General features: G+C 36.3%; 1 protein-coding gene across 1 annotated transcript in view; it reads left to right on the plus strand.

The window, feature by feature from the left end:
* The first annotated feature begins 494 nt into the window (after positions 1–494).
* Positions 495–15,178, plus strand: part of LOC119782699 (ephrin type-A receptor 6-like) — an 87,550-nt gene continuing 72,866 nt past the window's right edge. The window contains exons 1-2 of the mRNA XM_038283780.1: positions 495–1,161; positions 14,997–15,061. Coding sequence (XP_038139708.1) covers positions 996–1,161; positions 14,997–15,061 — 231 coding nt within the window. The 5' untranslated portion in view covers positions 495–995. The remainder of the gene's footprint in view (positions 1,162–14,996; positions 15,062–15,178) is intronic.

Genomic DNA, 15,178 nt, shown 5'->3' on the forward strand with positions numbered 1-15,178 from the left:
ACAGGATGAGGACGACTAATGTGACCCTTTAGACCAGACACCATCTTATCATTTAAGCTCTTACTTTTGAGTCCAAAAGGTCACTATATCTTCTCCCTGACTGGGTATCTCAGTTGACTTTTCTAGAGTCACCTCCACTACTGTGAAACTGAAGTTTTGACCCTTTGAAGGGAAGATTGAAAAAATAAAGCCTTTGTTTTAGAAATAATTTATTTTTTTCCCCACATTGTTCTGTGTGCACCCTGAACCCACCATCAAAGTAGTTACAAACCATCTACCCAGTCTGCCTCCCTTCCTCCTTTCTCACCACAAATAGAAAGTGCACATTACTGTTCCCACAACATAATTCAATGCAGGTAAAACCGAGCTCAGACTTGACATGGCAGTGTAATAACAGCTTCATATTTCCCCCATCATCTCTGCAGCCCAAATACCCAAGTGAAATCAATAACCCAGCAGACTTTGCGTCTGATGGAAACGGTGCGTTTTCAATGAACAGCAGTGAGAGATGATGCCAAATATTTTTAAAGACAAGTTCTTTTTGCAGGTCTTGATTCAAAATCCGTGATTGTTTAGTGCGGGGAGAAAAAAACGAGTTAGCCTGCGCAGGAGCATTTCTCCCATCCTGAGAAGAGAGAGAAAGAGGATGCAAGCACTGACACAGAAGGACAAGGGATGCACTGGCAGAAAGTGAGCTGGAAATTCCTGTTTTTTATCCTCCAGCTCTTCCACGCTGCGCTATTCATATTTTCAATTAAAACATGAACAACTAAAGTGACTTTTTTTTTACCTTGAGTGTGATTTCTAGTTTAAAACATCTACTCTCCATTTTCTAACTCACTTCAAAGTCTTTTTCTCATCCTTTATTTTAAATCACCTGCCTGTCTGTATCCTGTCAGAGGAATCCGGGATGAACGACTGATGAAGACAACTCCTGTGGGGTAGCAGTGATTCACCGAGTCTGGATATTGGAAAGATTTTTTTCACCTTCTTTTATGAAACCCCATCAAGTTTACATTTGTCGGATCTATTCGGGAGACTGCGGCGGTTCAGTGAAAAGCGCGCTGGTGTTTAATTCAGCGATGCGCTCCGCTGGGAAATACTGTGTGTTCCTGCTCCTGCTTAAAAGTGTCCTGTCGGACTCAGGAACCTCCAACCAAGGTGAGTTCTGCTGTGCAATAACAGCACACTAGGGGAAAGATCTCACTAGATCTAACAATTAAAAGTAGTTAAAAAAAACATCCGACATATACACCTATATGCCTAATAAGATGCAGACCACAGTTTGTTAATACAGCATGAGATGTTGCAGACATACTAATATTTGGACCACAGACACAATTCTAGTTCCATCTTATTTTTGTCCAACAAAAAGTGTCAATTTTGTCAATTTAAAAAATTACAGCTTAAGATTTAGTATATAAAAAAAAAAATAATTTGACCTACACTGCAAAAAATGCATTGAGCAGGTTAGTGAGACACTAATTGAATAAGACAATTTAAATTTAAATATATTATTTAATGTTTTTATTTCAAGGGTAAAAATGGTCATTCCATTTGTAGATCATCTTATTTTCCTACTCAAGTGAAGGTTACATACACTTATTTTAAGATTTTTTTCTCATTTTCAGAAAGTTTTTGCAGTGTAATTTATGTAAAGATACTGAAATAAGTAGAATATATCAAATTATGTCCTTCACCTCTGCATTATGAAAGCAGTAAACATCACCATGGCTAGATGGGCCACCGAATCTTACAGTAAATGTAAGCCTCTGGCAAACTGTCAGCTGCTGTGGAGGTGCATCTGTCTTTTTCCTGATGAGTTTCTATAGTGTATAAAAATATCTTAGGGTTCTCCCTGCCTGAAGATGATTGCTTGTGTATTAACACACACCATCTACGTTTTTTTTTATTATTATTATTATTATTATATTTGTCTACTTTTTGAAAAAAAAAACCCAAAAAAACAAAACTTAAACCATCTCTCACTCTCCAGACCTCCCCTGTTGTCACAGGGATATAGTTTGTGCAGCTGCATATACATGAGTAGCATAAGATATAATAATGTAATCTCTCTGCAGCTGCACTGTGTCACATGAGAAAAAAGTTACTGTAATGTAATCTGTTCTGCACATCTTCCACTTTGCACATTTGCAAGGGCGAGTTTAATATTCCACCTCTGAATGCTTAATGTTTAAGATACACATTTTCAAAGACGACAGGATTCTTCCCACTGCAGCCAAATGTCAAAGTATCCTTTTCTTCATTTTTCTGTGTGTGTGTGTGTGTGTGTGTGTGTGTGTTTTCCCACTAGGACACCTGTCTGCCTGTGATGGTGACAGGTTTGAAGAAAAGGAGGTACACTCAGGGGAACTAAAAAAAAAAAAAAAGACAACGTGAGATGTTTAAAATACACCTAGAAAGAGCCAATACATGGCAGTTAGTTGTGTAATGAATATGATTTATTTCTCATGCTTCACGGAATTGGGGGGAGAGAATATTTTGTCTTTATATAACATGTTATTTATAGAAGAATTAAGTTTTAGAGGTCAGAGTAATTTTAGGTTGTTTGCCTTGAATAAATAAAAACTGAAACTGAACCTGTCATTGTAACTATGTCTACTCCAAGGTCAAGTTGGGATGTTTGAAAGCACACATTCCTTGAGCTTTTGTTATTACATAAAACCAGTATAAATAGGTCATACATCATTTCGCTTCTCAATATTACAAATTTTGAGGTTTAGAGAAGGAGCTGTGAAGCTGGATGTTGTAGCTAAAAACAGCCTTTACACTAATAAAATAGATGTAGCTTTATAACACAGAAAAGCAATTTGATAGTTATGTAACAGATCCATTAAGCATTTACATAGTGGTGTGCATAAGTCATCTACCTGTACTAAGGGCTTATGAGCGTGTTTTTGCATCATTCTGAAAATGGACTCCTAAAAAGCATTTTGTCAAAGGGAATGGTTTGGAGTGTCTTTGTGTTTAAGCGACGTTGCCTAAAAGCCTAAGGTACTGGCTTTAAATATTGGTAGACCTCATCGCCACTTATAAATGTTGACCTGAGGTCCTTTTTCCCTCTACAGAACTGCACACATGGTGGAATTGATATGCAAACAACAAGCGGAGTGAAATTAAAAAGTCTACAGTATATAGTGAGAATACAACTTTTTAGCATTAATGTATACAATGTATTCTAGGTAATATGCTTATCTACTTATTAAGTGTTTAGTTTAATACTGCCATCCTGTTTTATCTCTGTTTAACCATCTTGCAATCATCTCTAATTTACTTTTAGAAGATAATAATCGCCATCTTGTGTGTTCAAAAGTAAGAATTTTATTGATATGTTCCATTTTTAATTGTTTGATTTTTTGAAGCAGAAAACATGCATGTGTAATGGCTTTAAATGCTTTTAGGTCAGGGGTCGCCAACCGGTCCTCATCAACTGATTGCAATCTGAACATGATGACTTGATGAGATGAATGGAGTCTGGTGTGCCTTTGCTTGGTTGGAAAGAAAACCTGCAGCCACACGACCCTTTCTGGAACTGGTTTGAGACCCCTGCTCTAGGTGGATAATGTTGTGATCTAAGGTATTCAGGTATTGCTGCAGTTTTATGTTTTAGCTTAATTTAAGATGCTTTGCTGGTTGCCCTTCTCAAAAACTAATCTGTGTAATTTGGGATTGTCGAATCAGTTACTGAATTAGTCATTTGACCCTAGTGCCCCTTTATGACAGTCTGTGCCCCCGTTAAACACCAGAGCTTGTTGTTGGCTAGCCAACAATACAGATATGAATCTTAACGGATCAGAGATATTTTTGGTTCTCTGGTGTAGGATGCAATCTAGCAACCTATTCTCATTATGAGTGCGTATGAAATCATACGAAAAGTTATGCACCGTAATTTCGTACATTTTGGACGTTTTTTTCGTCATATGCGCATGCGCATCTGATGCACCATTCACGAATATAGAATATAAATTACAATTAGCCCTAACCCTAAGATATAAAACAGCAAGCAATGTAGTTAGAGACATGAATAAGTGATTTTTGCACTGTTTTTCCCAGTTTTACGTCCGTCCGCGGATCTGCTTTTTTTTCTGTCTGCCAGCGCATGCGCACTGATGTAGTTTTTTGAGGAAAAACGTCCAAAACGTACGAAATAGTGTGCATAACTTTTCGTACGATTTCATACGCACTGATAATGAGGATATGTTGAATCTAGAGCGTGAATGTGGCCCTTTCTTTACAAATAGCTCCATCATTTCTCAGTCTTCTCTGCCCAAAGTTGTCAACTATCAGATTCCAAACCACTGCAGGAGACAAAAATTTTGCAACATTGCAGAATTGCCAGTTGCTTTCAGGGGCACCAAACGGAAGTTTCTGAACCCTGTAACAACCTGCCACCACCATGATTCACAGAGTGGGTTGGATGTTTTTAAGCAGATATGCAGTGTTTTTTAAGCCACATGACAGTTAGCAAGAAGTTGACCTTATTTTCATCTGACCATGGAACCTTCTTTCTGATTTTGGGCTTTCACCTTCACTGCTTGTGGCAGTGGTTGATGTCTTGGGTTCTTTGAAACGGTAGTTTACTTCTTGCTTTTATGAAGGGAAGATTTATGAACAACCTTTGGGTCTTTGGGAAACTTCTTGGAGCAAAGCTCTTCTAGCCCAACCTGTTAGTTTACGTGGACAACCGTGTAGTGGTCGGTTTATAACTGTGCCATAATCTATTTTCAGATGTTAAATTAATAAGTGCTTACAAAGTTTCAGTCCTTTAACCCAGATCTTTGTGTGTGTTTGTTGTGTTTTTTGGTTTTGATGCATTAGGTTTACTTCATGCTCTCCAGTGTTGAATTCCATTAGACAGGTTGACTATATTTATTGATGAGGCGACTGATAGAATAAATAAATTAGACTGAATATTTAGGGCTGTCAGAAAGAAATGGATAACTATTTAGCTACTCCAGAATTTTCTGAAATCTTTTTGTAACAGAAAAATAAATGTTACTCTATGTTGTACCAAATAACAATAACATATATTTGAGATTGTTTTATAGAAAGACAGAACATAAAGTTGAACTCTGAAAGCCTTGATATGTAGATGAACTGGAAACAGGCAAGATGTTCCCTGTCCACTCGAATAAAACTGCAGATCTGGTGTAAGAGTCAAATAGTGTCCATGTCATTGGTTTCGTCATAACAATGTGACACACTCTAAATGTATACTTTTCCCTCTAGCTTAGCCTGTGGCTCAGTGTTCAGCTCTTATGCCTTAGTTATAATATCTCATAAATAAAACCATCACTGTTAATAGGCCTCTCCTTTACTGTATGGTTGGAGGTGTCTTGTTGCAAACTTTGCTGTTGTCTTCATCACTGTTTTTGGGGAATGTGTCAGTAATTAAAACATGACAGGATTTCAGAACAAGGAGTCTGAAGTCTAGTATCTGAACACAAAGACATTCAGATCCAGTCTGCTCGAAGTAAAAGGACCCTGCTTTTTCTTTAGAGTATGCTGAATTAAACGCTGACGTTCATTTCTGCTACCATCTAATACAAAGGAAAATCATACTTACTTACAGTGACTTGATGAAGTAACTGTAAAGACAAAATTAAATAGCAGCTCTTTGCAGGGACAATTATGAAAGTGGCTTTCTGCTCACAATAGTCTTATTTGAATAAGCTTTTTTAGGAGGGAATAAATCTTTTGGAGAGAGAATATGTTATGCTTCCCTTTCTGCTATAATTTATTCAGTTATTACCTAAAGAAAGACAGCAAAAGTGCTAGATAGAATAGATAATTGAATACATAAAGAGCGTATTTAGGAAAAAGCAGTTTTACCTTGTTCTGTGCAGGACCTAGGACCAGGTGCTAAACATACTGGAATCATATTTTAGCAGAATGCCAAATAAACACTTTTGGGTCTTTATATGGCATTTTAGATTTAAATATCCAGACAGTCTTATAAAAGAAATATTTAAGATTAGACAGCTAATATTACCTGGGAGAGTATCTTTTCTAGAAGAAAGTCCACAAAAAGCAGTTAAATGCCTTCAGTAGATCCCAATGCTGCAACAAATTTAAATCAAGAATAGAATTTGAAATATTCCTTCTCTCATATAAAGCTCTTACTGATAGGTTTCATTATTCATTTAAAATCTGATCGTTCCACATGTTCCAAACAGTGCCCTTCGCTGTCAGATCACGATTAATTGGTGATTCCTAGATTTTCTACGAATAAAAACTGGAGGCAGAACTTTAGTTTTCTCACTGATGCTAACATCTTGGCATCCTTAGCAATTCAAATATTGTGCTGTCACACAAATCATATGAGAATATTTGTAATTGTAACAAATTCTAAGTGCACCAGGCCCTGAAATACAAACATAGATTTAAACATGCAGAAATGCAGGTCATATGGTTTTAAAAATCCAAAACTCATAGAAAGATGCTGGTTCAGGATAATATTATGTAGCATGTGTTGATTATAAATTTACTAATGTGTTAAACTAAGAATATTGCAAGTTTTACATGTTTACTAGTGACTCACTTTAAAGTAAGGCTTAAACCTTTCCTTTCTGATGAAGCTTGTAGTTATTTATCCTGACCTATTTTTGTTTCCATGCTGCTAATGGCTACGACTGCTGGAGGACATAATGGCCACTTTTCCTCATTCTCTTACATTCTCCTTAAACAAATAACTGCCATGTGAATCCCTACTGGTGTTTCCATTGAAGGATCTTATCTCACGCTTAGTGGCAGAAATTACATAAAGATCTCTATGTATATATAATCTGACTGACTGGACTGTAAATTGCTTTAAAATGGCACGTGTTGTAAGTTAAAGCTATGTTAAAAACTGATTTTATTTAATTTAAAGAGGTAACAGGAATTAAAAAAATCATAATTGCTATCTTAGATTAATAGATGCACTCAGCATATATCAGTATATCGTTTTTGATCGAAGACCTGGAGCAGTAACAATGTGTCAGAATAGAAAACTTAATGTAAAAATTTTAGTACAATTAAAGTTTTTGTTTCGTTTTTGTTTTGTTTTGGATGGCTTTTGAACTTTCTGACCTGTCTACTAGTTTGTTATGGCTCTAAAACCAACATTTGAATTGTAGCATCCCAAGATTCTCTTCATCTGTGAGGAAAAAAAAAATCTTTAACCTGGCAGACTTGTAAATGATCAGCCTGCATCAAACCAGGCATTTTATGCAAATGTTCTTGACAAAAGGTCAGTTTTAGTCAGAAGAATTTATTTCACTTCAGTCTTACATCAGATATTTTACTTTTAAATATTAGAAACAGGTGTAAAGATAAAGACTAACTGTATCTACTTACTGTTTATACTTACATGATAAAAACTAATTGTTTTCCTGTTTTTAGATTTTAGATATAACTACATATAAAATAGTTTTTTCAGTGCATAAGATTTTTGCCATTATTTCCCATTTTCAGCTCTGAGCTTACAATGGGTTGTTGTTCATAGCAATCAAGTTGTAATACCAGGAACAGATGGTGGATGACAACGCAAAGGTTGCCTCACATTAAACATCTGAATCTTTCCATGCGTATATTCAAGATTTAAGGATTATCTGGGGAGACCTGGGATTCTAAAATTATGTTAAAAAGCTTAGAAGAGACAGTAGCAGAAAATTATTCTTCCAGAGGAGATGCTCAGACAAGACTAATGTGATTTGACCTCTTGAAACTGTAGCTGCTGCATTTTTGTGTCTATGAGCACTTAGAAAAAAAAGTCTGTGAATTATATTCTTTGCTTAAATCTTTGTTCATTGTTTCTTGGCTCCAAGGTTATATTCTGTATTAAGTCATTTTCTGACTACATTGTTGTCTAAGTGTAGTTTATCTATTTAGGGAAGAAAGGATGTACAATAAGAGGAACGATATGCTGCTGTCAAACATGCCATGGAACATTGCTCCTGATTATGAAAGATTGTTCTAATTTTGTCAAAAAATCAATATCATTGTGTCTCGTGGTCTGTCTCTGTCTCTCCTAATTCTTTTTTTGTCTTCTTTTTAACATAGGGAAGTGAGCCTTATTATAATTCACCCCTTAATTACCAGCAGGGAATTGAGGCTAAGTGAAGTTTCTGCAAATACTAAAGTGGTTAATTTAGTCTCTCTAAGTGTTTATCTTTCCTGGTTATCTAGGGGGTTCTCAGAACAGCCTGGCACCCATTAAAGAATCCCAGTTTGTCTAGTCTGTGTTGCTCTAGAGCGACAGGTCATCTGAAGATGTGACTCTTTGGTCTCTAATGTCGACCACTCAAGTGGGACATACTTTATTGATAGAGATTGTAATTAACTGGCTGTGTGGAGACAAAGGAAATTGCACATTCATCACATCAAATTGGCTCAGGGGGCTTATAGCACGGGTCTGATAATGGCTCTCCTTATGCCTGAGCCGTGACCAGAGTGCAGACAGCTAAAGGCGTTATGTTTGTCTGAACGCGATGCCATTTTGGATTTAGACAAACTAACACTTGTTAGCATGTTCATGTGAAAACACTAGAAGGCATTAATGCTAAGATCAGACTCTGCTTTGTTTGTGCCTTTTGAAACGACGAGGGTGTCAGATTAGCTTTGAGAGGCATGAATTATTGGCATGACTGTACGGTGGTTAATCATGCCACCCCAGAGGATTAACTGATGTTTGTGTTTGTGATCACAGCTTCCTGAATATAAGCAAGATACAAGGTAAACCTGTAGCTGTGGGGCTTTAATATGCACTCACAGCAGGTAAAGGTGCACCCACAGGTGTGATTTAATGGATTAATTTTCCCAACTGGCAGGTATTGCTGTTACACAGATTTGTTGGACGTAAAACAAAGCCAGCCCTCCTGCACACTACACCTAACTGTCCTGTTATGTGTAATCCATAAAATCCCATTGAAATTGTCGGATGTAGATAAACTGTTTTATTTCTACATATTACATGTCATTTTTTTCTTGTTCTCTAATCAAAATCACTAGTATAACTTGATTTTGGCAGTGGATCCGCCTGCTTTTACTCCTTGTTATATTTTGATTAATTCTTCCACCTCTTCCATCTCATAAAACAATCTAATCATAATAGAACTCCTTCCTTCATTTTAAAACTCTCAAATACGTTTTTTATTAATTATCACATGACCTTTGCATCACTATAAACCATACTGTGTATGTGATCCAATGAGGAACACCACACATGTAGTAGTTGTTCATGTATAAATGGCGCCCTGAGCAAACTCTTTTTCGCTTCATCCCCTTCATTATAAAATCATAACACAATTTTGCAGAGACTCCAGGCCTAGAAAGGCACATCTAATATGCAAAAAATATTCTAAAACACTTGTAGAAAGTGTAAAACATTGTTAGAATAAATCACTGGTAAATATAAGCACCCTGTAGAAAATAGAAAACACCCTTAGAAGAGATATGTGCATAGAACTGCAGTGCATTCCCTGTACAAAATACTCAGCAGCTTCTAGTTTCTACTTTCTGATTGCTGATATGAGCTAATGATATGTTGGATTCTCAGCAGGGGTGTTTGTGTGCATTTTTACTTGCTGGAAAGTTTGGACAGTATTGGTGCATCTTGCTAGTAAAGTGAGGACTTTCATGTAAAGTGAGATCCTTTTACTTCTCCTCATTTGTTGGCTGGGTCTTAGGATGAAGGTGTGATTTAGGTTTAGGTTTGGTATCTACCAGTAATGATTAGGTTTAGGGTAATTGTCATTGTTATGTGTGTGTGGTCATGTTTATCTTACTCTGTGGGGACAGTTTCACAGAAATATGCTACATTTTGCAAAATTAAATATACTTGTAGGGATCAAAGACTGATCTCCATAAGAAGAAGTTATCTTCTTGGGGTGAGGGTTAGGTTTAGGACAAAGGTGTGAATTGTGTTTAGGTTAAGTTTAGGGTTAGGTTTGTGTTTGTACTAGTTAGTGTTAGGGTAAGGGTCAGGGTTAGGCCATATAATTGAACGCAAAATGAATGGAAGTAAACAGAATGTCCCCTCAAGGATAGTTTCACAAGATATGCATGAGGGTGTGTAAGTGTGATAAATTACATAATCTAGTTTGGGATGAAATGCAATGACTTCCTGAACAATCCACACAAGCTTATCTTCCAATTCTCAGTAGTAGGAAGGTGCTTGCTGCATAAGACGTATGCAACTCCTCATTGATGATAACAGATAAATAGGGAGCTAAATTGAAATCAACTGAAAAAACATTTAAGGCACAAAAGACAGATAAGTTGATAAAGATCAAACATGACTGACAAGTTTTGCGTTTGAAAATAAGGGCAATTTTATGTCATCCGCTGCGAGCCATTTGACTACCCCAGTCAAGCTTCAGTTTCCCTTATATTTTATGACATGCACAAGAAAAATAAACATTTGTCAACCAATTGCAAACTACAATAAGGTGATCAAATTGACTCGCAATGCTAGCAGCAGTTCCGTTTTAGGAGGCAGAATTTTGTTTATTTATTATAATTCTATGATATGGAAAATTTACGGGAGAGTGCAAATGTTGAAAGAGGGGTAAAATACGGTAGATTCCTTGTTAAAACGGGAGTTCCGACAGCTAAGATAAAATGATGTGGTCTTTTCTGATACCAACCCGGGGCAACTGTGAATATAGCATAAAATAAACACTGACATACCTACATGGGGCCTGACCTTCTGAAATGTTGTCTGCAGGTAAAAACACATGCAAACTTGTTTTTACCAGAGTGGATCTTCTAAGAAGGCTCAAGTGCAGATGATCTTCTAAAGACAAAACTGTGCACATTTATGGGTGGAGGATATGCAAATGTAAATATTTAGCATGTGGAAAATTATCTTTCAAGCCGGAGGAAGGGCTCTGAACCATCCCCCTCCATCTATGGCCAAGAAAATTATTTTGTTCCTTTTTTAATGTTTGCAAAGTAATACAGTTTTATATTCAAGTAAAGTAAAGTATTTTCCTTTTTTTTCTTCCAATTATCCACTGCTGTATTGGGGCAGTACCACCACCTGCCATTCTTTACACACTGAAAAAAATAAGGTGATAATGCATGTTTTATTTGGCATTTACTTAATCTTATTTAGTAACACAATTGTTTTATGTACTACCCTGCTAACATGAAACAATTGTGTTACTAAATAAGATTAAGTAAGTGCCAAAAACATTTGCATAATTTTTTTTGGTGTATATAATGATGCCACTGGCGCAGCATCTTAAAGTTTATCAAGCTGGTAAACATTAGGGCTTGCTCCCCTGCTGCTATAGATAGGGAAATACATAACCTAAATTGTCGCCTCTATCCTGGGTGAGGCAGCGGCTGTATCACTTTAACACAGAAACTGAAGCCGCAGGAACAGCTTAACTTTGGATCCCTATAACCTCCAGGAAATCTGCTCTCTGTGCAGGCGGTCACAGCTTGTAAGCACTCTGATAGCGCAAATAAACTCAGCGGTTTCTGAAAAGTTTTCTTGTATCTTTCTTTGCTTGATGAAGTTACAATTAAGACCAAACCAACAGGCATTGTTAAAAGGTTGCAATGTTTTGAATTTGATTTACATGGCTACCAGACCTTTCCACAGCTGCATCAGGCTGCTGTGGTGGTGAATAAATAGACAGTCTCAACGGTTTAAGAAAGATTTTGACCAAAACTAAACAAGTCACACAAGCAGAAGCCTATAAATGGCATCAATTTTGGCCAAAGCAGGTATGGAAAGCCAGAAAGGCTACATGCAATAAATTAAAAAGTGGCAAGATATATATTGCAAATAAAAAAATGTCCTTCTTATGATCTATGCATTTAATAAATTGCTTTTTTATTTTCATACTTTTTTTTTATTTTCATTACATTGTCACAAGTATAAGGCAACAAAATCAACTCTCTCCATCTCCTTGGGGAGCAGTGGGCTGCCATTGTGTGGCACCAGTGGAGCATTGTAGGGGTTAAGGATCTTTGCTCAGGGACTCAGAGTGGCAGTCTGTGAGAGTGGAGCTTGAACTCAGAACCTCTGGTTTCCAAGCGCAATGCCCTAACCACTAGGCCAGCACTCACCTTAAATGAATAAATAATTTAATTAGTAACTTAATTAGCTACATACATATGGTTCCTGCTTCCATAAATATCTTATGTATACATATGGTAGGAGGGACCAATCCTAATATATTGTCCCAGGGCCCAGCTAAGGTTGTCAGCTCGGTGAGAAATAGACAACAGCTGAGGAGAATTGAGGCGCAGCTGAGATAGGGGCACTGAAAGACAAAGGAAAGACACCTAAAACTAAAACAAAATTAACATAATAATCAGGAACCAGAGAGATGTTTCTAAATTGGCTTCCTGTTGAATAAGCTAGGCTTAGTTGGCCAAGTCTGGCCTGATTTTCATTTGTTGTCATTTGGGTTTCATAAAGCTGGCTCAGTCTGAATCCGATGCAGCTAAAGTTAGGCTTATTTTAAAAACATCAAATTGCATCTCCGTCTCCTGTTCCAATCCACAATCCACAGTAGGAAAGGAACTTTGGACTGCTATACTGATCTTGGACAGCTGTTAGCCTTCCAGATGTCAGTACAGTATGTGACAGACTCTTTGGAGATGCTTTTCGAATTGGGACAACAAAATCAAGTCACACAAGTTCATAAAAGCTAAAACTTATTAAGTTGGACACATTTTTATGTGTCACACACAGTTCATATCAACTCCATGAGATGAGCTGTGCCTACATGTCCTGCTATGCAAAGAATTGTTGGCAACCATATACTGTAGCTCACATGCAATGGATAGGAATATCTGGACGTCCCTATGAACTATGGATAGGAGGCATCTTACTTCCTTTTCCTACTTCCTTACTTACTTACTTCCTAGACTTGCCTCTCTATTTGGACAACATAATAGTTGCTGCTGACACACTTCCCGTTTGGCTTACGTTTCCTTACAGATTTGCATTATTTGGAAGCAACCTTACCCTTATCAGAACCAGGTTTAGAGCTGACTAAGTTCAAACTGCGTATCTTCTTTATTGAATCCTCCACTTGTGCGCAGAGTATTTGACAGAAATTGGTACTAATTATCACTCATTACAATCAGTGTCATAATTTGGCCATGATGTATGATGTGATCAAAATGGCAACTAGATATAAGATAACTATTATGGAATTAATTCAATGCAATAAAAGATATACGTACATCATTATTTTTTTTTACTCATGCAAATATATATACAGTTACGGAGCAAATAAATGATATTTCCAAAATATATAGAAAACATTTTGTCTTGTATTCTTTGTGAAATAATTTTGTCCCAAGGCCTTAAATGTATCCTCACACTCATGCATGTGTGTCAGAGATGGCATGCCTGTTTACAGAGAAGGTTGTGGAGCACTTTTAAGGAAAGCAAAGCACCATATTTCTTTAGGGATCATAATGACTCATGATAGTCTTCTCTGACGCTTTGATGAATATTAAACACTTCTACTGTAGAAGAGTGTTGATTTACTAAAGCACCTATACTGGACCTCAGTTGACCTCTAATTGTTCCACAGGCCTTTTCCCCAAGCCTGAATGTCTTTTTGTGGTGTGAAGTCAGGCCGGGCAGACCTTCCCTTGACTTTGTTACATAGCTTTTTTTTTTGTTAATGCAAAGGTTATTTGAACAGGAAAATCTGTTCCAGGTTTCAAGTGCCTGAATCTATTTGTTGCCTTGTTGAAATACACTCAGTTGGATTTATGAGAGTTTGCCATTTTTAAAGATTTTGCCCTGTGTCTATCTCACCACTGGTGTTACTACTGAAAGAAAAGGATGTAGGTGGGAAGCTTTTGTTTAAGCTGCTGCAATTTTTGGTATTTTTAGATTCTTGTCGACTAAAATCAGACTAAATCAGAATGAAAAGTTAATGGGACTAAAACTATGATAAAAATCTCTAAACTAAAACTAAACTAAATTATGACAAAAAAATTTGACTAATTTTCCAGTACAATCTTTTACAATTTCGTTAAATAGGTATTAACCTGTAGTCGTTTAAAATGTCAAAATGTACACTGTTTAAATGTTACATTTAATTTAGATCTGTTTCTTGAAATATTGTGAACAATGACAAACGTAACACTTTCCACATGTAATGACCTGCCATCCACTTTATCTGGTTTTGATGATGAACTGTATTTTTCTTTAAATTTTTCAATTAATCTTCTGAACTGAACATTTGGTGAAAGTTACTCCATGAACTCTTTGATGCACTGTGCAGGACTGCACAGTCTAGTGAATTGCATGTATATATATATATATATATATATATATATATATATATATATATATATATATATATATATATATATATATATATATATATATATATATATATATATATATATAAATATTGGGTAGCTTGGGGGGGAATTTCTTTCTTTCTTTTGCCACCGTGAGTAAAGTTCATTCTAGTTAAAAAGGAGCTGCTAAATGTAGAAACAGAACAAAGTTTACATTTTCTGTGTTGGAAGTGAAAAAATATATGTATTTTTTTCTCTAGTATTTCTGTCTTTCCCCATTATTTTTCTATTTTTGTTTTTAAAGTGATGTTGCTGAAAATTCTTGACCTCTAAAAAAGAAAGTACAAATTTACCAAACATCTGCCAGGAAGAAGGTGGCTCTGTGTTAGGGTTGTCTCGGACTTTCCTAAGAGCTGTTATTTCATAGGTGGCTGAATCTGATAAGAGCTTTGAAGCTTATGTAATCTCCTCATTGACAGCTTGATAACTACTGTTCACTCTCTTCCTCTTTTGTCACCTCCACCTCTCCTCTTTCTGAAATTCATTGAACAACCCTTCCTGCAATTACTACTTTGCTTTGCCTGCACTTATTTTTTGATGTTTTTTTTTTTTTTGTGTGTTATATTTTTCATTTTCTTCTCCACCAACACGTCACCTCTATTTTACGTCACATTTTTCTCCTTCCATTTCTTTTCTATCTGCAGTGGTTCTGTTGGACACAACAACAGTACTGGGAGAACTGGACTGGAAAACCTTTCCTGTCAATGGGGTGAGTGATATCCCACCAGCAGGGTTTTACGGTGATGTCTTTTTTTTTTCACCAAAATAATAATGTTTATCAAAAATGAAAATAGATACCATCAGGAAATATATAATATAATTACCT

The sequence above is a fragment of the Cyprinodon tularosa genome, unplaced genomic scaffold (genome assembly GCF_016077235.1).
Source record: "Cyprinodon tularosa strain WSP-4 unplaced genomic scaffold, ASM1607723v1 ctg197, whole genome shotgun sequence".
Classification (NCBI taxonomy): Eukaryota; Metazoa; Chordata; class Actinopteri; order Cyprinodontiformes; family Cyprinodontidae; genus Cyprinodon; species Cyprinodon tularosa.